Genomic DNA, 26,471 nt, shown 5'->3' on the forward strand with positions numbered 1-26,471 from the left:
CATAGCTAGTTAGCATGTGCTTTGAGAGAACATAAAGAAAAATGTAAGAATATAAAACAGTGTATAAAAGTAGCTAAATAGAAGTCACGGGAAAACTTCTGTTAAGAATATAGAAGATAAATATCAGGAAGGCGACAAAATGTTTGGAAACTATTGAAAAACAGCTTAGAAATGGAGGAAAGGAATTGGATGATAACGATATATTACATGTCTAGAGTAATTACTTTGAAAGAATGCTAAATGAAACGGAACGTGATAGAAATGTATAAGAAGTTGGCAATGTAAGCTAAAGAGAATCTCAAACAGTTCTTTCAATATGTTGCAAGTAAAAGAAAGAATGTATATAGCAGAATGATTTTAAGGAATGCCAATGGTAGCGAGGTAACTTAATCAATCGAAATAGTAGAATCACTTAGTGAACACTTTGCAAGAGTATATCCTCCAGGTGATGATACTGCAAGAATGAGAGAGCTTAAGGCTTATACAGGAACTGAGGTAAATGAAATGGAGGTGCATAGCATATTACGGAACCTTAATGTGAATACAGCTGTGGGATTGGATGGTACACCAGCTCAAGTTTTATGTGAAATGGCAAGGGAATTGTCAGTGCCCTTGACCATGTTGTTTAATCTATGTCTCAACTCTGGATTAGTCGTGAGGGGATAGAAAGAGGGGAAAATAGTTCCATTGCATAAAGAAGGGTCCAAGACTGATGTAGCAAATTACTGACCAATCAGCAGTATTTGAAGTTGGTCAAGAGTAAAATACAGGAATGGAGAGATGGAAATGGGATACTGTATGGGAGGCAACATGGTTTTGTGAAGGGAAGATCATGTCTCAGTACTTGCTCACATTTTTTAATACAGTGACAGTTGAGTAGGATAAAGGTAATGGGTTTACAATGATACAGCTGAACTTTGAAAAGGCCTTTGAGGATACAACATGGAATTCTAATCAGTAAACTGCAGCACATGGAGATGGATATAAGGTTTGTGAGATGGATAGGAAGGTGGTTGATAGAGAAATATGAGAGTAGTTTATTCAGGAGTAGAGTCCAAAAGAAGGCCTGTGACTAGTGGTGTGCCATAAGGTTCTGTTCTTGGACCACTGCTATTTAATTTGTTCATTAATGATATAGAAAAGGATCTGAGAAGAACTGTTCAGTTATTTGCCGATGATGCAAAGTTGTGTAGAGCTACAGTTAATACAGATGTCAAAATATTGCAGGATGATTTAGAAAGATTAGCAGACTGGGAAAAGGAGAATGGATGTCACTTTAATGTAACAAAGTGTAAGGTTATGCATTTTGGGGTGAAAAGATTACTAGCTGTATACCACATTGATGGAACTTTATAATCCACAAAATTGACAAAGTCAGGGACTTGGGAGTGTTAAGGGATAGGGAGTTAAAGTTTAGGGGCACATAGCAAAAGTAGCTCATCAGATCACTTGGTTGCTGAAGAATACTTTGACGAGAAGAGACAAGCAGGTTATTCTTCCTCTTTATCAAGCCTTGATAAGATCCCATCGTGACTATTGTGTGCAGATCTGGGTACCAGGGTTTCTTGATGATGAGAAATAGGTGGAGAAGATTCAGTGGCAAGTGACCACAATGTAGCAAGTATATGGAATGATTCTTACAAGAACAGGTTGAAGATTTATGGGTTACAGAAACTGATTGATAGATGGAAAAGAGATGATATGATTGAGACATACAAATTACTGAGGGGTTTTTACAAGATTAATTTAGAGGAAATTTTTCAGAACAGGTTTGTGGGTGGGAGAAGCAGGGACTATCCATGGAAATGAGTAAGTGTAGTTAGCAAGAGTGTTAGAACTACAATTTTTGCTTGGAGAGTAGTGAATGAGTAGAATAGGTTGCCAGAGTCTGTTGTGGGTGCCATGATTCCAAATTGTGTGAATGAGTTCAAAGCAAAGTATGATAGATACTGTGCAAATGTTGGATAGTTCTTGACATGATGTTTAGAGCCTCCCTCAATGAGTCTAAGGACGCCTTGGAGTTGCCTGTAATAATAATAATCTAATCATTGAATAATTCAACTACATCCTCCAAATCATTTACCAATCTGCTGGCGTCGAACTAGAATTATCCTCCCATAGTCATTCTTTGTCTATTTGCGACATATCAAAAGAACTTACTAGGATTTTTCTTAGGCTTGACTGGCTAATTTCTTCTCATACTCCACTTTTTCTGCCCTTACCAAATCACTTTCCTGGCTTGCTCCTTGTACATTTCATGCAACTGATCACTACCAACATTCATAATGATATGATAAATTTTCTAAAATATGTAAAAATAACAATTACATAAAATGTTAAAACAACCAAAATGTAAACAACAGAATAGGGTGAACTGCACCAGAACACTGACAGTGTTGATACACACTGCTAATCACCCCCTCCCATCTCCAAGATGATGTAATACCCCAAGCCCAAACACCAGATGCCTAATAAGATAATGCTGACTCATTGACTCAAGTGTTCAGTGTGTTATATTTGCAAATAAAAAAAAAGGTTCTAATTTTTTTTCTTAAATCCGAAGTCCATTAAATTCAGTGTGTTAAATCGAGGATCACATACTGTATATCTAAATAAAGGGCATCGGCTGTGGTATGTGGAAGGAGTGAATGCAGAATTTTGTTAGATGTATTTTATATACACCTTGATTTGAATCTGTCATTTCAAAATACATTGATTTATATTGTACACTGCAAACATGCAATGGAAGTAGACAATATGTGAAATGCACATATTCCAATTCCTTTTTTATATGTACATAGGTCTGCTATATCATTCCTTTACCACAAACGATAAATTTTACAAAATTATGATTAATTACTGGTTACCTAAAAAATTGCAAACCTGTAGTGGGATGAAGTTACCTCCAAGTTTGCATGCTGTAACTAGCAGTAGTAGTGAGTTTAAATCTAATTAGTTTAACTTTATTACTATCATGGATAGCTTATTCTGGTCTCATTGCTCTCATCTTGCTATGTCATCTCTTTCTTACTCTTCCATTTCATTTATTTATACACTAATTTTTATATATAATAATAATCAACTAATGCTTTTTATTCTCTTAGAGGGAGTAGGCGAGGCCTTTTAACTATCTAGCTTTTGAAGACTGAGTGGGCAGTTCAATCTCTACCCGTGGCCAATCAGAGTTAGCTGGTCCATGACTATCACTAATTATAGGTGGCACCCAATGAAGAGAATGGCAAACAAACTGCTATGTCTTGGTACCTAACCCTAACAGGATGTGTTACTCTCTGAAATAATGTTTATTCTACGTTCAAGTTTGCAGGAAAAAAAAAAACGAGCTTACAGGAGAAAAAAACCCACTTGCCCATGCCAGAAATCAACTCACTCAGGAAACCGGTTGAAGAAAGGCTTAGAAAAAGTTCCTCTAGTCGCCAACTAGACTTGAACTTAAGTCTATCTTTGGGCAGCTTAGCACAGAGGATGCAAGCCCTGATTCCACTGAGCTACACAGGCATTTTATATATATTTATATACTAATTTTGAAAGACATCAATTCGTTTTTTATATTAAATTATGAAGTTAAAGAATTGGAGAATTTAATTTATGGGTCCACAGACTGCATTTCCGTGCTTTGGGTTCATTTTTATGTTTGTCTATGTTTCACTTGCAGAAAATAGGGCTGGTATGGGTAACATTAATCTAATTCTTATATGTTTTTTTGTACTAAGGATGATTTAAATATTATTTATTAGCCCATATATTTAACAACATTTGAAATTTCAAATGCCTCTCATTTTTATGCTCATACATCAAATTTAAGTATTTGAATATGTTCAATTTTATAACCCTAATGGACTGAGTATGTCAAAAATTCACCAAAAAATGATTAATTGCATAAAAAATTAACTTAAAATGCAATTAATTGAAAAGCAGTTATTAAAAAAAAAACAATTTACCAGAAACAGTTTTTTGAAAGAAAACCATTGAAAAATCACAATTTATCAAAACTACAACTCACCAAATGAAACAGTACACACACACAAAAAAAAAGTTATAAGGAATTTCATGAAAACAATTTCTGTAAACTAAAGTGAGAAGGAACTACGAGGAATGTCCAGAAAGTAAGTTCTGTTTTTAAATATTTTCACGGCAGTGCTGCGACCGCAATGGTGCACATGAATGCTGAGTTTGTTTATTCCTTAGCAAGGCATTGGTCCCATTTTCAGACATTCTTGCAGTGCGTACGTTCTTGGTGTGTGTTTATAATGTCTAAGAAAATCAAATCACCTACTGAATGTGAAATTAGGTCAGTTAACCATTTCTTGAATGAGAGGAACGTTAAAGCAGCTGAAAATCATAAGCAAATTATTGAGGTTTATGGAGAACAGGCAATGAGTGATCCAATGGCACAAAGATTGGTAAGACTTTTTAATAAAGGAAGGACAGGTGTGCACAATGATAAATGGAGTGGGTGACCATCTTTAGTGACTGATAATTTGGTGGGTTCAGTTGAAGAGAAGATTCAACAGAATAGGGGATTCACTATGACATCACTCTCACTGCAATTTCCAGAAGTTTCATGATACAATTTTACTTCATGAAATTGTGTGCACGCTGGGTATCGAAGTTGCTTACAGAACAACACAAAGTGAATCGGCTGGGCAGTGCGTTGGAATTCTTGACACACTACCATGAGGATGGCAATGCTTTCTGGAGCAGACGTCACTGGGGACGAGACTCGGGTGTCGCACGCAAACCCCTGAATCCAAATAACAGTCTCCATGGAGTGGAGGCACAGCTCATCACCAGTCAAGACAAAATTGAAGACAATAGTTTCCACTCGGAAAATCATGTGCACTGTGTTTTCGGATAGACAAGGAATTTTGCTGGTAGACTCCTTGGGTCAAGGCTCTACAATCAAAGCACATATGTACTACCAAACCTTTAAGAAACTCCGTTGTGTGATCCAGAATAAACAATATGGAATGCTTACCAGGGGCGTTGTTTTGATTCATGATAACACCCACCCACACACACACGGCCAGTGTAACACAACTTCTCACCACCTTCATCTGGGTACGATTCCATCATTCCCTATATAGTCCTGACCTCGCGCCAAGTGACTTTCACCTGTTCAAACATCTGAAATTATTCCTTGGTGGCCGGCGGTTTCAAGACGATGACGAGGTCAAAGAAGCAGTCAATACGTGGTTTGCATCACAGGCAGCAACCTTCTACGACAAAGGTATACAATTCTTGGTGCTGGTTATGAAAGTGCCTGAACAACAGTGGAAATTATGTAGAAAAGTAGTGAAAGATGTCTACTTTAATTTCCAAATATATTTTTGTTACTCTGACAGCCCCATCAGAACTTACTTTCTAGACGTCCCTCGTACAATAAAAAAAAGTCTTTTATATCAAATAAATTACCACTGGTGCACTCGGAAATTTTCCAAAAATCTTTTCCAGAAAATTTTCCAAAAATCTTTTCCTAATTAAAATTTTTTTTTTTTTTTATTTATGTTGTGTCGCGTCTTCTATTTCTATACTACTTATGAATTAGCGATCGTTGCAGATGCTCAGTCATGGGTCATATGTGATGTGTAGTGTGTATTCTCAATTCATCTACTCAACTCGAGGGTCCCCCAAGATTAAACTCCGGTTATGAAAGTGCCTGAACAACAGTGGAAATTATGTAGAAAAGTAGTGAAAGATGTCTACTTTAATTTCCAAATATATTTTTGTTACTCTGACAGCCCCATCAGAACTTACTTTCTAGACGTCCCTCGTACAATAAAAAAAAGTCTTTTATATCAAATAAATTACCACTGGTGCACTCGGAAATTTTCCAAAAATCTTTTCCAGAAAATTTTCCAAAAATCTTTTCCAGAAAATTTTCCAAAAATCTTTTCCTAATTAAAATTTTTTTTTTTTTATTTATGTTGTGTCGCGTCTTCTATTTCTATACTACTTATGAATTAGCGATCGTTGCAGATGCTCAGTCATGGGTCATATGTGATGTGTAGTGTGTATTCTCAATTCATCTACTCAACTCGAGGGTCCCCCAAGATTAAACTCCGAGTGCACTACTGTAAATGACAATGATTTCTTGATGCTAATACATAATTTGTTCTGAGTAGCTTCCAACCCAAGCAATATAATATCATTCATATAATTACTTTTGGTGTTAGCTAGCAAAATTAACAAAAATAATTTTTGCACACTGTTAAAAAAAAATAAAAAGAAAGAATACTGTGAATACAGTTTGATGATTTTGAAAAGATTGTCACATGAAAAACTGGATGATGTATATGATTCCATTCATATTCATGAATGAACTTAAAGAATTCAATGAATATTTGGATTATCCTTCCCCCCCCCCACCTTGGTTTATCTATCATGGTGCAAATGAATCTGATGATTTGCACAATAATTCTATGGGAACAAAAATTGCAGATTTAGTTTAATTAATTGCGCACGAGTTTGAAAAGTACCAAAACAAAAAAATTATTCAATTATTCAAAAATGAAAAATAAACAAACTATAAAAGCTACAAGAGATATTACAGTATTATCATTTATCATACAGGTATCTCCATGCAGGAGACCCAAACTAACCATTATTTAATATCTATCATAACTTCATAAAACTAAGTCAGTATCAGGGCTCTCAATCAATTTCAGCCATTCATCACTCTCTAAGTAAAAAAATCTAATGTTCTTACACCATACGCTTACACCACTTCAAGGAGTAACACACACACAAGTTCCCTTTCTCTGCTCATCACATGCATTGAAAAATTTCTTTTGAGTCAATCTTATAAGTTTTATCATGTCTTCTCTTTTCTGCATATCAACTAATCTTTGCAACCCAAACACTGATCTATTCTCATAGGGAGCATTCCACAGACCTGTTACTAGTTTGGTCACTCATCTCTGAATCCTTTCTACCATCACATCATTCCCAACAAACCCAGGTGACCAAATTTGTGCACAGCACTCAAGATGCAGCCATATAAAGAGAGATAATAGCCATCCTATCTCTACTTGTCAATATGTGTATGTGTTCTTCAATACCCAAGTAACCATTTGAGCTACTTGACCAACTTTTGCAATATGCCCTCTAAGCTTAAACTCCATCTATCATCACTCCAGATGTCAATTTCCTACATTCACTACCATCAATGAGATACACAGTATTGATACATAGTATGTAATCATTTCAACCTGAAGTGTATTTCCTTACATTTTGCAACATTAATTGACAAAATACTGAAAATCCCAATTTATTTAATTAAGTATTTCTAATACTAAATAATACTAAAAATTTCAAATACTAAACTGAATAAAATCTATTCTATAAAACTTGTATATGAAATACACTTTCATATAAGTTTAGGATTTAAATCATATGAGTGATGTAAACTTGAAAAGAATTTGTGAAAAATACACAGATGATTTAACATCCTGCAGGATGTCTACATCACCTTAATTAACTGTTGCTAACCCCAGTTCTGCATCACCATTAGCCAACTGAATATTCCCTATATCATTAATATATAAAATGAACGATAGTAGCCCTAGGATAGAGCTTTGAAGATTGAAAAACTCTACTAATCACCTTCATTCTCCTAGATTCCATTTCACTATATACTACACTCCAGTGTCTGGAAGCATCTCCTCCCAAAACATACCACCAGCCCTATATAATAGTTTTTGTTTTGTATTCTGTCAAACACCTTTGCAAAGTCCAGCCATATTGTGGTGTAGCCATTTCCCTTGTCTAATTCTGCTGTCACAGCTTAGAATCTTTTCATTCCAAAATGTAAAACATTACACTTTGCACATTAACATGACAACCAGTATACTTTGCTGACATTACTGGTCTATTCAAATTATAAGATATCCACACTGTAATTATCAATTATTGTCCTCCACAGTTTTACTGTTATTATTTAAGATCTCCAGGAAATCAAGGACTTAAGAGAAGCTATACATCACCTATACCAGCTATCATACCTTCTCTTAAACTTATTTCCACCAGATGCAATCACCACTTCAACAGGCAACCCATTCTACTTACTCACTGCTCTGCAGAAGAAAAATCTAGCTCTTACCCCTTTCTTCACTGTGGACAAACTTAACTTCCATGGAGCCATGTGTTCTCTCTCTCCACCTTAGATATAACAAAATATTTCATCATATGATATCCTATAACACCTATTCATAAGTTTATAAACAGCTATGAACCTCTATGGCCCTCTTTCTTCTGTTGACCAGGTCTGCAGTCCACATACTAATCTACATTTCATAATCCCTATATAATCTTTGTAGCTCTTCTTTGAACCCTTTCCAGAGCTTCTTTCTCCCTTCAAATCCAGGAGACCCAAATCTAAACAAAGTAGTCCAGGTGTAGTCATATCAAGGCCTTGTAAACAGGCAAAATACTTCCTTATTCTTGCATGTCAATGTTTGTTTCAGCATCATAAATATCCTATCATTTGTATTTGAAATTTTTGCCATCTCCTTTGAACTTTAAATTCCTATCAGTTTCTTGGAGCATAACCCAACAATACAGTATGCCAATACCGTTGGAAATCTCATCACACCAAAGTGCATACTGTACACTTACTTACACTGAATTAATAGCTATTATCATTTGTCCACATTTCAGGCATAGCTGGAAATCAATAATATATTGATTGCCCTACCTTTCTTTGCATCATCAGCAAACAATTGAGCATATCCTGTTAGATCCTTCCTAATGTCATTGACATATAGACTGAACGACAATGATCCAAGAACTGAACCCTGAATTGGCCAGATTTAAGGTGACCAGTACACACCCACCATATCCCACTTTTTAGCATTTGTCTGTCAACCATCAACTTGACAAGTCAAGAGTTTATATTCCAAATGCATTCTCCAGTTTATGCAACAGCCTTTCATGTGGTATCCTATCAAATGCCTTAGCAAAATCCAACAGTATCATAGCGTACCCATTCCATTTATTCAACTCAGCCATAACATTGTTACAAAATATGAGCAAATTGCTAAAACAGGACATCCCTTAATCTCATTGACTTCTGCCACAGGAGTACCATCTGCATTCAGTGAACTTGTTCTTCCACATTCATTCTTTTACTTATAAAAGAATGAATGTGGAATTCTTTGATTGCATTTAGCCTGTACACCAAATTTCTTTCCATACTATGATTTAACTTTTCTGGCCTGCACTTTATATATTTCATAACCCCTCTCAATCTTATTCTCATGATATTCCCCTTCACATCATCTTCTAATGGATCATTTGCTTAATAAGGATGACATTTCACTCCCACACTATTTGTTCTTTGAACTCTAGGGTATCTGAATGTATCTGTCGTTCAGATACATCCAGATACTGCCTCATTGAAGCACTTTTCAAAGACTCTCATACATTGCTGATATCTTTCACATTCAGTAACTAATACCATGTGACCAAAGATAGTACTCTCCTGAAGTGGTCATAATTTCCATCTTTGTAGTTCAGCACGTAACCTGTCCTAATTGGAGCATCCATGTAATTAACTATTCCTTGGAAAGTACAGCATGATCAACATATCAATCAGCAAAAAACTGGATATTCCTCCTGAAACCATTTGAGTACTTAATGCATTTCCTACATCATTAACATAAAAATTAAATAATAATGGCCTGAATATAGAGCTGTGTGGTACACCATTAGTAACCTGCCTTTTCTTGGTTTCTACTCTGCCATATCATAATCTGAGACTCCATACCTCAGTCTGTATAGACAAAGCCCTTTGGTCAGAATGACCAGATTCGACTCTCCTCTGTGATGTGAGAAACCTTTATCAGGTCTCTTTCAATGAAAGGTTTGTTAGCCGGTCTCATACGGAGGTAGGGTTTTGTTTTTTTTCCGCCTGGAAACTCTGGTTTTTCATCCCCCAGAACAGGCAAAACAGCCCCGTGAACACACACAGATTACAGTCAGGAATACTTAATGTCCCTCCAGCTGTAAGTCTGATTCGTCAGCTGTGCCGGTCCCAAGCCCAGATAAAAATGGGGAGGGAAGAAGGTGGCATACCTTCCCCATAAAAGGGGCTCACGACCATTGTATCATCATACAAAATAAATAAAAATATATATAATCTTTGATATCTGTTGATCAGTCATCTTCTTATCCATATTAAGAGGTGGCATGGCAGTTGAACATGCAAAAACAGTTGATTCTGATAGTGCTTAATATTTAGTGTCTGATCCTACTGCTTTCTAGAAAGGTCTTTAACCTTTCATTGCCTCCTGTTTCATCTGACAGTGCTAATACTACAATAATAAAGCTGCACAAGATTGAGACTTCGTATATATATGCATGATGAATGAGAGATCTGAATCTAGCACTGTAAAATTTCTGAGATAAATTTGCATTTAATCATGGATATTATCAAATTTGGCTACCACAGTACCAAAAGATCTACTTCAAATTTCAAATGTAGGTTTAATAGCATTTCACTAGTTCACAATATTATGAAGCATTCGTTAATTATAATATTATCTGGCAAGTTTAAGTTTCTCTAGAAATAAAATTTGTTATATTAAAAGCAATGGAAAGAAACTGGTCCTCAAAACCATTAATATCACAATTAACTGTCTTATGAAAAAAGCAATTATTCCTCTTTAAGAAGAATTCTCCTATATTCAACTTTCAAATTCATCAACTACATTGCAGATTGGAAATTAACATCCATACCTTAACGTTCTTGATACAGTATTTATCACTATCCCTCAATAATACAATTAATTCATTTTCCATCTCTGAATTCTGAGATTAGTTTTGACATTTCAGAAACCAACTCTATAAGACTTGTCAGTGCCTCACAAAAACAGTCTTGAAAAATTAATTTAAGACTGTCTTCTTATAGATCAAGCAGTAATATTACATTGTAACATAATAGTAGATCTGTGTGGAACAATAAGACAGATGATTAAGGGAAAAAAACTATGTAGTCAACTTACATTAATACCACAAACAATGTCAAAAAGAAGTTGACAGAACATGATGGGAAGTGGTGACACATCTGATACAGGCATTGTACAACTGTATACTAAGTCAGGCATATAAGGTAGAAAATATGGTTAATGGTATAACATCGCAATTAGTCAAGCCGTGTATTATGAAGAACGTGTAAGACAATGAACAGATGCATGCAGGTTAGAAAAGTGACAAGTTTAATAAGGAAAGAAAGTACCACAACAGAGGACACTGGATAATGGCAAAGTAGCCACTACAGAAAATAAAATTATCATTTAATGAGCATTTTGTTAGTGTATTTCGTACGAATTAATCAGAGTTGCAGGTAAATGGTAAATGTTAATAAGGCTATGGTACTGGTTAACATATTAACATTTTGTAAAAATGTGGTTGTAAGTCTTGTGATAAGGAGGCTGCCAAACAGTGAAGAGGACAAAACATTGTGTCATTGCACAAAAATTATGCCAGGACAGAATTTGGATACAGTTGACACTCACTATAGCAAACTTGTAGAGACTAACAAGAATAGCAAATTATAGTCAACAGTTTGCTATAGTGAATTTCTTTTAGCATAGCATGGTACCTATGGGGCTTTGGTTGGGATTTTACTATAGTTTGTTATAATTGTTTATTAAATACTATAATTGTTTATAATAGTTTATTACTATAGTCTGTTATAAGTTGATTATGCCCAGATTTGGGCACCAGGGTTTCTTCTTGATGGGGAGGAGGTAGAGAGGATCCAGAGACGAGTGACCACGATGATAGCTGGTCTATGGAATGAAACTTATGAGAACAAGCTGATGATCTCTGGGTTGAAGAAGTTGGTTGATAGGCAGAAGAGGAGTGATATGATTGAGACATTCAAATTACTGAAAGGTTTTTACAAAATTAATTCAGATGAAATTTTTCGGAAAAGGTCTGGTGGGGAGAGAACTAGGGGCCATCCATGGAAACTGAGCAAGAGTGCAGTTAGAGGGTGTTAGAACTAGGTTTTTTACTTGTGGAGAGTGGTGAATGAGTGGAATAAGTTGCCAGAACCTGTTGTGGGTGCCATGACTGTGAATGAGTTCAAAGCAAAGTATGATAGATACTGTGCGAATGCTGAATAGTTCTTGGCATGATGTTTAGGGGCCTCCCTCACCGAGTCTAAGGACTCCTTGGAGCTGCCTGTAATAATAATAATCAGCAAGTTTGCTAATGCAGAGTTTGCTATTGTGGGAGTCAACTGTACAGAATGGTCTGTATGTTTACAATTTTTTATGGGTTAAATTATAGTTTACAATTATGTTAAAATATTCACGAGACCAGACAGGAATAGAATCCACGAGTGGGCTGATATACATAAGATTCTCTGCAATGAGTAAGCATAGTTTTGTAAAAGGCAGATTTCAGATTTTTCTTCAGCAATACATGTACATTTTTTGAAATAGTGACAAATACATTAGAAATTTTTTAACTTTACAAAATCATTTGTATCCTGTTGTACAGCAAAGCAGTGCAAGCTACGAAAACTGGGAGTGAATAGTACATTAAAGAGCTGGAAAAGGAAATTGCCCAAACAATACTATCAGGTTGTATACAGAGAAGAGGGTTGGAGGGGTGGGAAGAAGACAATATCCCAGAAAAGGTAACCACTAGTGTGACAAAGAATTCTGGCCTTAGGACAGACTCCTGCATTAACAGAATCTGTATTCTGTTAAAATATTAACTTATTTGTTAAATGGCATTTAATGTGGATTGATAGAGATATTTTCAAACGGAAAAAGATGTCAGAAAGAGTTCTGCTAATAACAGCAGAATGGAAGCCAAAAAAAAAAAAAAAAAAAACAGCACATCAGGACAATGATGCAGAGCAATACATTTGAGGCTACCTGGTGAGAGATAGAGACCAACAGGATGAAATATATGTTGCTGCTTATATGGCAGAGTGTATAGAGGATAATGGATTTTTTCTCCTGACTGTGGGTATCCAGAGTTAAGAGGAGAAATCAGGCAGGCATTAGATGGATGAATAGCATCATTAAACAAAGTGCAAAAAAGGGAAAGTTATGGAAGGAATGTAAAGTAAAATGTAATTAGTAAGTCCATGAGCAAGTACAAGCACAGGCAAGAAGGGTGACCATATGGTAAGAACAGTACCGTCAACAGGATGTAACATAGAGGCAGCCTGCCTCACGGCCTGGCTTAATAAGTTCGCTCATTCAGCCATATTGCATTGCAGTACGCGCCATTGCCACAATAACAATTCCTGTTAGAACTGTTAGCCGATTAAAAATTATTTGTGAACAGCAATGACTCAAGAAAGATTGGTTGGTCTAGCAACTATATCAATAGAGGTGGACATAGCTTATAATTTAAATTTAGAAGAGCTTATAGTTTTATTGTGCGATATCTCTGTAGAGCAAAACATTTAATTAATATTATTATGTAATCGTTTTGCATTAAATGTTTCTCTTGTAATAAAAACAAAATAGCAATTGGAGATTTCTTATATTTTTGTCTTATAATCCATCAGAGGGGTGATATTTAACTCAGGGTGCGATCTAATCTGATGACAGTCCTGGGTAAGAAGGTCAAAGCTTATCATAAAAGGAAGCCTGCTAATGAAGACAAAAAAAAGTCCAGAGTTCTTTTGCTGTGGTAAGCAAAAGGAAAGATGTCTACAGAAGGATAACTTTAATGAATGCTGATGGAAGAGAGGTAACAGGAGCATATGAAATATTTAAGTTACTGAGTAATCATTTTGGGACAGTATATCATCCAGGTGAAGACACTGCAGTGTCAGATGTGACAGTGCCTGATGGGAGAACAGAGGTACATCTGGAGACCTGCTCTACAAAGCTGTTCAGCCTGTTTTGGGAAGGGAATAGAAAGAGGGGAAGTATAATTCAATTGCACAAATGGGTCCTAAGATGGAAGTAACAAGTTCTAGGACAATAACCTCAAGAGTGGTGGAAAAAGGATTGGAGAATTTCGTAAAAGACAGAATTCAGGACTGAGTGGACAGGGATATGATACTTTATAAAGGACAACATGGTTACGTGAAGGCCTTGCCTTAGTAATTAGTTTACATTTTATCAAAGCAACAACAGAGGTGGATAAAAGAAGTAGCTACTTAGCGATACTGCTGGACTTTGCAAAGGCATTTACAGGATTTCACATGGAACTCTGTTGCATAAATTGGAGGAAATGAAGATAGATATGAAGTTGGTGATTTGAATAAGAGAATGGCTGATGAAGTATGGGGGGGGGGGGGAGTTGGGTCTGGGAGAAGGTGGATGACGTTGGCTTGGGTACTTGGTCCTCTGCTGTTTACGCATCAATTATATAGAAAATAATTTAAAGGAAAATATTCAGATGTTGGCTAATGATGTAAAGCTAGGAAGAGCAAATCGTGAAAAATGATAAACAGACTGCCAGAATGGACAAAGATAATGACTGCCAATTTAATGTTGCTAAGTGTAAGGTGATGCACTTTGGGACGAAGAGATCACAAGCTGCACTGTACTGGAAATGAAATTTAGGCCAGGGATTTTGAGGATTACTCTAGGTAGGGTGCTGAAGTTTAGAAAACATATTGCAAAAGTGGCCAAAAAAAAAAAAAAAAGCAGATAAGATTACCTGGCTATTGAAGAACACACTAACAAACTGAGATAATGGGTTATTATTCCTTTTTATAAGGCTTTAATATGACCACATCTGGAATACTGTGTATAGATCTAGTCACCTGGATTCATTGAGAATGAAGAGGTGGCAGAGAGGATCAGGAGGCAAATGATCAAGACTGAAGCAAGTCTATGGAATTCTCCCTATGAGAACATACTGAAGGTTCATAGACTCCAAAAACTAGCTGACAGATAAAAAAGGAGGGACACAATAGAAATATAATTGAAACGCTTTATAGGATTAACACCCAAGACATTTTCCAATATACAACAGGAAGGGAGAGAAGCAGTTGCCCCTGGACATTGCAAAAGTGGTTAGTAAAGATGTTGAGGACTATATTTTTTGCTTGGAAGGTGGAAGAGATTGCCAGAAGTGGATGCAAGTGCTTTGTCTGTGAATGAGTTTAAGGAGTTTATAACAACAGGTATCGTGTAAACAATGGTTACAGTGGGTCTCTTGCAATTAGTCTAGCTCCATGGAGATGCCTGTGAAATAATATTATGCTTCCAATTATGCCTCTGTCATGCAATTGGAAGAACAATGAAACATTGCACCTCTTGATTGGAAAAGACCTAAGTTTGATTCTTGTTATGATGACAGGAATCTTTATATGGGCTTTTTTCACCTGAAGGCAAGTTAGAGATCTCATACAGAGGTAGCAGGCAGAATTTTTCCTTCTGAGAAACTTGGGATTTTTCATCACATACACAGGCAAATCGGCCATGAGAACATGCAAGTTACAGACAAAAAATATTGTTATTGTTGTTAGTGATGGGCTATAGATGGTAGTAGTGTCATTGTGTGTAGTTGGAAAAGTAAGTGGTAGGGGAGATGGTGAGATATATGTAGTAGAATAGAGTACCCTCCTGCAATAAGTTCTTGGACTTTTTGGAAGTTGTCACATTGCAAAGCTGGGAGTTATAAGGAATGATGTTTATGTCAAGACCTTCATAAAGATTTAAATACTTTTAGTTTAGACAAATGAGTGGGATGTCAATGTTAATAAGCCCAATGTGTTGTACTCTGATGTCCAGAGTTGTTGGAGCTGTGTGCTTTATTGGTTGAGATCTGATTCAAGAGGTAGGTGAGATCTGGTTCTGGAGGTATGGTTGACAGAGATCAGAAGTTCAGTCAAGCAGCAAGTGGCATGAAGACTACATGGTTCATTATTGCTATGATAAGAAGGACAGAGTCATGTAAATAAACTGTAGTTGTACAACTCTGCAAAGCTTTAGAGATATGGATGACTGAGCATAAATCTGGACTATTCAGACTTATGTACTGGTTTGAACTCATAAGGTTTAATAAAATAAAAAGTTCCTTGTTCCTGCAACTGACACACTGGGAGATCTGCTAACATCTGCCACCATAACTATGATAAGTCTGGTCTAGCTGACCATGCCTTGGATACCATGAACAGAATCAAATGGAAGAAAACTACTATGCTTACAAGTACAAATTTGAAAGACTTTTTTTTAAAAAAAAAATCAGCAGCAGATTTAAAACCAACCAAAATCACAATAAATATGGTTGTATTAAATTTCCCAAGATTTGGGAAACTAATTTTTAGGCCTCATGCCCAATAGCTAAGGCTAGTGCATAACACCCAGAGAGAATGCCATTCACAGGACTTGAAGCTTTTAGTCTAATCTTTTCAATTTATAGTTTTGTGTAATTTTGTAAATTTAAAATATTGTCTTCCTGATGATATCTCAGTTACTGGGACAAAACATAAGATTAATTAAACATTAATTATTTCTACAGGGTATCCCAAAATTCACGCAAGATTTAAATTTAGCACCATTTGTGCGGTAAAGTGTTGCCAACGAGAAAAAAAAGACAGCGTGACAGTTGACAGTTCAGGGTTATTAAAAATGACCACACACAGTGAAGAGAGTTCGTTGAATGGATTATGGAACAACAAGTGGATGCTTATTTTTCGAACAAAATCATCTTCAGCAATGAGGCTCATTTTCATCTTGATGGCTTCATTAATCGACAAAATTGTCGCATTTGGGGTTCAGAAAATCCACAAGTGATTGTTGAGAAACAAATGCATCCACAACGTGTCACTGTTTGGTGCGGATTTTGGGCGGGAGGCATCATCGGTCCATTCTTCTTCGAAAATGCGGCTGGTAAGGCAATAACAGTTAATGGTGCTCGCTATCGCCACATGATAATCCAGTTTTGTGTGCCTAAATTGCAAGATATGGATGTGGACGACATGTGGTTTCAACAAGATGGTTCCACATGCCATACAGCCCGAGAAGCAATTCAATTACTGCACGAGTCATTTCCTGGTCGTGTAATTTCCCATTTTGGTGATCAGAATTGGCTGCCCAAATCATGTGACTTAACGCCGTTGGACTTTTTTCTTTTGGGGTTTTTTGAAGTCTAAGGTTTATGCCAACAAGCCCACGACCATCCACGCCTTGAAGGAGGAAATTGAGCACTGTATCAACGAAATTCAGCCACATTTACGCAAAATGGTCATGGAAAATTTCGACAAAAGAGTGCGTATGTGCCAGCAAAGCTGTGGAGGCCATTTACCCGATATGCTATTCTATGCATAACCCTATACTGTATACTTTATGAATCAATAAGAAATTACAATTTTTAATTAAAAACCTATGTTTTCTATCAAAATTACTTCTTGCGTGAATTTTGGAACACCCTGTATATGCTGATTTATTCCATTAGGCCTTATAATGAGCATAAATCTGGTCATTGATGAAGAAACTGAGAATTCACAAATGACTGAGTCACTCATAGAACAGGTTTAATTGTTTGGAATTAAGCCAAAGCAGTATATTAGTTTTTAAATTACACATGTTCTTAAAGCAGGTTTAACTATTTTTTTTAATGAGATGAAAAACACTTTTCATCTGATAAAATAAGTTTCCAGTAGGAAAAATCTTGCCATCTCAAAATGACACAGGACTCTGGAATGCTGATTATGTAATTAAACAGATATAATTAAACAGTTGGAAAATGAGAAACTATCAGCGGAAGTTGTACAAAGAGCATGGTGAAGAAGGACGTGTAGAGTATATTTCTATATAGAGAAAGATGGATGAGTGGAATATATTGTGAATGCTTGGAATATGAATAAGGTCTGAAGTTCAGTATGATACTGCTATATAAGTAAGACCTCCCTCTAATCAGTTTAATTACTAAGGACTTATTAATGTTTTGCAATCTCCATATTTGAAGGCAGAAATATTTCAACATGTTATACATAGCATAACTCATTTCAAATTATTTTGCATTTCTTAATAATTCTCAAATTTCTGTAGAAAATTAACTTTTGTATTAAATTGTTGGCAATGTTCCAACATTGTAAATTTTTTAACAAAGATTTGCAATTTCTGATTAACATTTTAAAGCTTTTCTTTAATGAGTTGTTATTGTGAATATAAACTGAAAAAAAAACTAAATAAAAAAATTAAATGATTTCTAATTTAGAACTATACTTACTTATGAATGAATTAACAATTTATTCATTAGATATGTAAAGTTAGTTATCATCTAATTAAAGCACTATGTTTTAGTCTTATTATTACAATCACAATAAAATGCAATGCCTTTCCACTGATTTATATCCCATTTTTTTCTATTATAATAATAATTATTATTATGTGACACCTCCAGGTAGTCCAATTCTGACATTTAACCACGCTCAAACTTGTTTAACTTTTTTGCATGAGCCATTAGTAGCAAAGGCTCTACCAATCGACCAACCTTGCTGGCTAGACTTATTCAGAATTCGAAATTATTTTTCGAATAATTTATCAGTGTCTTTTCATAAATATTCCTTCACAATGTCCCAAGCACTGTTGCCTGTCCATATTTCCTTTATTGAACACTAGCTACCAATAAAAGTTAAGCCCCATAAAAATGAATAATATTTTGATCAATATATTACAAGAGCTTGGTATAATTTGCTTTTGAAGTTTGTATGATTACACAAATGTACAAATGACTTGTTTATCTCCTCACAAATTTTAAATGTATTAAAATATTCTGTTAATGTTATTCTGCACATTTCTCAATTTTATGCTTTATGAAATTTTAATATATAAATGATATAGCATTTCCTGTCTAAAATTTTATTTCATCATCTTTCTATATCTCTCTGAGTTTGAAACATATACAGTGGATAACTTCAATATTCAGTGAACTGAGGCTTTTGAAGCTGTGCTAAAAATCTAATGCAAGATATTACATAAAATGAAGTATCATGGTGAATATAAACTTTTATGCAGCTTGGAAACTAGCAAAGAATGATTGCTCAAAGTTCAAACATTATGAAATTATGACAAAACAGAAGTCATGACTATAGTTTTGTTATTCAAGAAGTAACTGCTCCAGTGCATGAAAGGTGAATAATATTCAGTATAAATAATCTGCTGGTGTGCTACATTTGTCATGTGAAACCTGTTAACTGTTCAGTGCATGAGGTATCTAGACTGAATTATCAGAAGCAAAATTCTGACATTTAAAAACTAGCTATTAACACATTGAGAGAAAAGATATCTAAAAGATGTTGAACATGAGCAAATGTACAGTTGTTGACACAGAAGATTCAATGAGGACAGAATTCAATCACCACCATAACAGGACAGCTAAATACATTCCTGCATTGCATGAGGAATGTATACTTCTTCTATAATAAGGGAAGAAAGAAGAAAGTGCACCAAAAACTGCAAAAGTTTTCACTGAATGGCCAAAAGTAAAAACATTTTGGCAAGGATATAACCATTCTTCAGCAAAGAAAGTAATAATTGAAGAACAAAGTTCACAGAAGAAAAGATGTGGTGGAATGATGCAATCTTTTCACAATGAGAGCAACTTTAATGTTTTTAGTTTCAACAGCAAAGCAACATGAGATGAAATCAGTTAATTGTAATCAACTTTTATGCATAAAAGAGGAGACACAGTAGCATTGAAATGATAATCAGCAGGTAAAATTGGTAGCTAGTGTTCAATAAAGGAAATATGGACAGGCAACAGTGCTTGGGACATTGTGAAGGAATATTTATGAAAAGACACTGATAAACAGATCTCAAAACAAAAAGTGTTTGAACTGTTCATAAATGATCTATAACTACCTGAAAGTGAAAATAACTCCATTTCAGTCCAATCAAAAGCAGCAGGTTCTATACCACTGTGTGCACGTAACACTAATTATTCCCAAACAGCAATTGAAAGTGAAACTCTAAGCAGAAACATAATGTAATTCAAGAATGAACAAAGATGATTTTTGTCTCAAGCAGCTGAAATCACTGCGGCATGTGTTCCATCAAGAACTTTCTCAACGAAATATTAAATTAGCTTTGGAGTTATGCCAGAAATTACGTTTTGCATTTTTCTAGCGTTGATATAATACTAAAACAATATCCAATTATCATTTCATATTTTTATACCAGTTATTTTGTGATGTATAAGCGTTTGATTTTAATGTACATGAAGGAATAAAGGTTTTAATACCTTAACTTTTCACTTTTGACGATATCTTGCATTAGATTTTGTGCAAAAAAAACTAAATAAGACAGAATGCAGCAATTAAAGTTATCTACAACTATTATGATAAATAAAAAAAAACTGTTGTATTATTCATAATATAAATATTAAAACAGGTACTAGCTGTAAATCTATAGTGTGATTACTAAGTTATCTTGAGTCAACGTTGTATGAGCATTTGTTGGCACTCCGACAGGTATTATATTAGTGCAAAATAAACCTTTAATTAGTGATGACGTAGAAACTTCATTGAATCCAGCCTGAAAAATTTTGACGATGCCATTTACATCGATGCTATAGATAATTTTACATAATGCATAAACAAAAACAACAGAAATCAGCCGAATAACAGATCTGTTTACACAAAACACAGTCCACGAAATCAGTGGAAGCAATTATGTACACATCGCAACGAAGCCTAATACTAGCGAAAGTATAGAGACACGACTGACCTTCTCATTTGACAGAAGTGTACGAATTGATTCATAAATCCTTCAAAAGCACGATTACCTACCTTCACAAACGTATCCCTGTCCTATAAGTCCCCAAAGCATATCCGTACAATGATGGCAGTAAGTAGGCTTATGAAATGTTTTCTTCGTGAAATAATGACCATGTCCATGCTCGAAATCCGGTAATGTCTCCGTAGTAGGGCTCGGATTGTCGCTAGGCCTACCGCCCACATTAGGCCTAGCGATAGAAGCCATATTGTTCCACCGGCGGAATAAACTAGAAACCGCTTGGAGAGCCAGTGGTTCCTTTGCTAAATATCCAAACCTCAGATTGTACTAATCAGCAAAAGTTGCTGTGACGACATGGAAGCAAGAAATGTTGATTTAAATCACAAATTCCAAACACACCAGCGCCTTCCTGCCCTACTAATAAATTCCCACATAACTATTCCCAGCATCACTTCATCACTTTTTCCGCCATAAGTTGCGGTCTTTTAGCACGACGGAGAGCCAGCCAGTACCCATCCGCGAAACACCCCTCCCATCGTTCCATCGCTATTGCGTGGTAGCGCATTTTACCATTAACGGTATCGTGATGTTAGCGGCATCTCGAGGAAACCGCTACCACTTTTTACTTTGAAAAAGTAAGTAAGAGAGACTGAGAGAGAGAGTTATAAACTTTCTGCTACCTTATTATTACGTCTTTCGTCAGCATATACATATACAGGGGGATTCCTAACTGTTTTTCTTGATCCTTATGCTAATATTTTGTTCATCCAGGAATTAATAAACAAGAAGAGAACAAGTAATGAAGAAATATAATATACTAACATAATGGACACATTTTTATCATTTATTATTCTATTATTTCAACATTTCTCTCTCTCTCTCTCTCTCTCTCTCTCTCTCTCTCTCTCTCTCTCTCTCTCTCTGATAAATATAATACAACCTTAAATCCTCTAATGCTTTTTTTCTTTCTTCCATGAAGGAAGTAGGAGGCACTCTAACTTTTTTTTTTTTTTTTTTTTGATGGGTAGACAAACAGCAGCCTGTTTGTCTACCCTCCCGTCACCATCGTTGACATTAAGTACATTTCTTCGATGAAAGATAAGAAGTGATGTTCCTAACCCTAACTATTTATTTGTATGTTTTATTTACTTGTTTTCTACGATCCATTTTGCTGAATTGCTAGATTAAAAATCCAAGTTTCTTCCCGGGGAAACTCTACCTACATGTGGAGAAATGTGTTTAACATATAGATGTATTGAACCTCTTAAAAAATTATTATCACTATTTAATGTATAGAATTAACTATCTGTAAAAAAAAAATAAATAAATAATTTTAATACTTTAAATGATTTAAATGGAGAAGAGTTTATTAAAACAATTATAGTGTCCAATAATATGCAAATAGCAATTGGAACGTAATGCATTCGAAATATAAATGCATCGGGACTGCTTAAGATAAGTTCGTAAATGCCAGTAACATGTATTGTAAAAAATGTACATTGAAACCTGCATTCATTCTGTCAAATAACTTTATGATTCATAACTTACAAATGCAAACGGCAAGCGCTTCTTCACCGTAAATAAATAAAATAATAAAATGTAAATAAATAAATTACTATGAAAAATCTAAAAACATTACAATGAAAGGCACAATAATTTGAAGTGAACATTGAACCTAACAATTTAATAACTATGACTTTTCTACTTCCTAGTTCAGAATAACACTTATGTAATATATGTATAAAGTCATAATAGTTTTTCTGTGAGCATGAAACCACTAAGGGTTTTTTCTCCCTTTTGATAAGAAGAGAAAACCTAGACCTACGACACAAGGAAAAGCAGCCTCACTTCCTGAAATACTCAAGGAGCCTCTCTTCCACGACAGAATAATAAGAAATCCTACCACAAACAAGCCGTATCGGTCTTTGCAAACTGGGACATCTACTGTAAGTGGCACTGAACTCGTCTAACATTCACAAAAATATATGCAACCTTCCAACGGGCACAGCAAATACCTTCGCCAGAGAATCTTTCATCATCTCAGAAAGATAAATCAAGTAGGATCTACCCTACCTGATTAGAGCCACTTGTAAACGCTTTGCCTGAATGAAGAGAAATCCATTTTAATTAATTTCGAGTGATCTTGGTACATAAGATTGCTATATTTCAATTTAAAAAAAAAATTGAAAAAAATAAAAATTTTGATATTCAGCTATGAAATGTTCCCTTTAAAATTCCCATGGAAATTCATTTTTAGTTTTATGATTAGTGATAAATCTTCCATAATCCAAATGACCATATTTTGAATTTTAAGATAAAGAAACCTAAATTATGTTTGTATTTAGAAAAGTTTTGATACATTTCGCAAAATGCGTTAATATGACTGTCATCCACAAAAGGCTTTTGGAGGATGGACTAAGGATTCAGTTTCTCTTTTTATTAATTATATATTTTCTTGTATTTTTGATTTATTTTTTACATAGTTCGGAAACTGCTCTGTAGTTCGTAATGCCTCCAAAAAGTTCCATGTTTGGTCTATAGAACAAACATGGAACTTTTGGGAGACATTTCAGACCTTCATTAAATGGGGTTCGTTGTCTTACAGCTGACGGTGAAATTCATCTCCGATCTAAAGACAATCACAAACATCCAATGCCATCGGCCAACCAGGCTGGTAAAAAATTCGTTTCATCTATTTGTCCGTCGTAAGTACTCTATTCTCCAGTTCTACGCACACGAATTTTATTGACATTAAGTATTTGCGACGCTTACAAAACTTTGTAGTCATTCTCGATTTTCATTATAATGGGACCATCAACACAAGCGAAATTTGGAGAAGCTTTTCGGTGATAATTAATATCACTATACCAAAAGTGATACTACGAAGTTCACCGTTTTGGACTGTCTTATTATTCTTAGATGTTCTATTCTTTTTTTCACGTTTAAAGTTGTATTGCCTTTATTGTAGTGTAACATATCTTCAAGAGATTCCCCGTTTGCAATAGGAAATATAGTTTTCAGCTCTGCATTATTTCAGAAACGTGAAGCATCATTTAAGGATAATTTCTATTTATTTTATTTTTACTTTTATTTTTTTTTTGAAACATTATATTTCATTTTAAGGTACTTGCGTTCTGCAAAGTACCTTACACAAATTATTTACACCAGGCCTTATTACACCTTACACAAATTATTTATAATTAATAGGTTTACAATCTCTTTCATGGATGAATAGGTGTCATAACATTTTTATTTTATGTAACAAAATATACGAAACTGGACACCTGCCAAAAGATTTTAAGCACTCAACGTTCCTACCAATACCTAAAAAATCGAAGACAATCAAATGTGAAGAGTACAGAACAAACAGTCAGATAACAAAAGTTATGTTATATATCATCCTAGAAAGAAATAAACATAAAATCAAAATGGAAATTAATGAGCCACAATCTGATTTCCAGGAAAATAATGGAACTAGAGAAGGACTCTTCAACATTAGAACTATTATAGAAATATAAAGAAGTCTACTCATGTTTTATTGACTACACAAAGGCTTTTGACAATATACAACATGAACAACTAATCAAATGCATCAGAAATTTAGAAGTAGATGCTAAAGATACCAGATTGCTGATAAATCTATATTGGGAGCAAATTGCCTCAATAAAAATATCAGGAGAAATCTCGGAGGAATTCCCAGTAAAAAAAAAGGGCGTCATACAAGGCTGTGTTCTTTCTCCTATAGTTTTTAAACTCTATACTGAAAATATCTTTCAGCAATTAGAAGAATTTAAAGGAATCAGCATAGGAGGTAGGAAAATATAAATGACTTAAGGCATGCAGATGATACAGTACTGCTAGCTGAAAATAAAAAAGATCTTCAAAATCTACTAGAAGAGACTCTGAAGCTAAGTGAAAAATATGGATTTAATTTCAACTTCAAAAAAAATCAAAACCATGCTGGTAACAAGAGAAAAAGGGATAATACCCAATATAAATAATAAGATCAGAGGAAATACTTTAGATCAAGTAGAGAGTATATATTTGGCTTGAAGATTATAGAAGTGATTCTTTATTATTATTTTTTTTTTTTAATCAGCATCAAAGCTGCCTTAATGTTCTATTTAAGTACAAATACAATGCTGGCTTTGATGTAAAATAAAAGTGTTGACAATATGTTGGATTTTTCTTCTTGTTGTGTTGATCGCTAATAATATTATTTCTGTATTTGTAGAATCCTAATCGCACGGAGAACAGGTATAAAATTCGTTTGCTTACATGACATTACAGTGAAAAAATATACTATTTATCTTTGTTAAAGGCATTGTAAAAATAGCAGTTTGATTTTCGCTAAGTGGATTTAAATATACCGCACATAAAAACCAGAAGTCGCGCAGGCACCGAAAAAATTATTTTTCTTTTGTAATGGTTAGTGGTAACGATATTTTATTTATTTATTTATATGCTGTGCGAACAAGTCGTCTACAGATATTTGGGCATAAAAAAAATCAACAAAGACGAGATATTATTTAATTATTTTTATTTCTCTGTGGCCAGCAGGTTAACGCCTCTATTTTATTTAACTCTGTTGAGTCTACGGCGTTCTGTCACTTCCATCGATGGCCCTTGGTAGGAAAGACCTAAGTGTTTGAATCCCGTATCCAGAATCGGAAATACCTTTATCAGGGCTTTTTAACTGTAAATAAATTGACCAGACTTGTGGGGGTAGATATTCTGGAAACTCAGGTTTTTCGGCCCGCAAATAGGCAAAATGGCCACGAGAACATATATAATTTACAGAGACAAAATTACATTACAATCAGTAGCATTATGCTTGTTTCATTAGATGATGACGTACATGCCTCTATTGGCCTCACGGACGTTGTATCATCATACACTAAATGAACAGATTTAAAATTTAAATGGATTGGTTGACACGACAGTTGTTGCTGATAGATTTAAATTTAAATAAACGTTGTATTATCAGGTTCAACAGTTCATCTTGCTTGATCATGTTATCAAAGGTCAACAAAACCGCAGTATATTATATTATAAAATAACTAATATAAACAGCTAAACAGGTTTAAATTAAACCAATCAGAGTTCTTTATTTTAGTTAATTGAGTCGCCTCTTCCTCTGAAACATTTAATATCATTGTAGCAACTAAGCGTGAGCGATTGCCTCTATAGTTCACTAGTACCATTTCCTGTTGTACACACGACAATCTCTACTTGTAAAAGTCCCAGTGTAGAGTAATCGCACACAGTAAATGGAAAATAGACCATTGAAATAGATAGAATGAGCAAAACTAGTTTTGTGGGAGTTAGTTGAATAAATTTATGTGGAATAAAAGGGAAATTATCCAAAAAAATAGCATACAAGTTCGAACCAATTTTAAATTATAGATCTCAGAGTTGAATTGGAAATAGAACATCTGATCAAAGGCTAAAGACCTAGATATGAAAGTTCTGAGAAAAATTAGGGGAGTGGACAGATGGCAGGATCATATTACAAATATAAATATCAGGAAGGAACTTGACATCATTAGCATTCAAAAACGTAAGCACACTTAATCTAAGGTGTGTAAACGGTTGCTTAAACAGAATGGGGAGGAAAGATCAGCAAGATAAGTTTGATGCAAGAATGAAAGGAAAACGCCCTAGAGAAAGACCAATATATTGGTGAACTGATGCAGTTAAAAGTGATTTAGGAGACCGATAAACTAAATCTAACAATATTGGGGTCCCAACAAACAACAGAATCATTTGAAGGAAAAATGT

General features: G+C 34.8%; 1 protein-coding gene across 1 annotated transcript in view; it reads right to left on the reverse strand.

Annotated features, from left to right (window-relative positions):
- The window catches only part of LOC150106943 (diacylglycerol kinase theta-like), a 610,762-nt gene extending 589,826 nt beyond the window's left edge, over positions 1-20,936 (reverse strand). Inside the window, exon 1 of the mRNA XM_090393510.1 lies at positions 20,744-20,936. Coding sequence (XP_090249636.1) covers positions 20,744-20,936 — 193 coding nt within the window. The remainder of the gene's footprint in view (positions 1-20,743) is intronic.
- Positions 20,937-26,471: the final 5,535 nt, after the last annotated feature.

Source organism: Typopeltis vanoorti, chromosome 5, assembly GCF_054136105.1.
Source record: "Typopeltis vanoorti isolate ZY-2024b chromosome 5, IOZ_Tvanoo_1.0, whole genome shotgun sequence".
In the NCBI taxonomy this organism is placed as follows: Eukaryota; Metazoa; Arthropoda; class Arachnida; order Uropygi; family Thelyphonidae; genus Typopeltis; species Typopeltis vanoorti.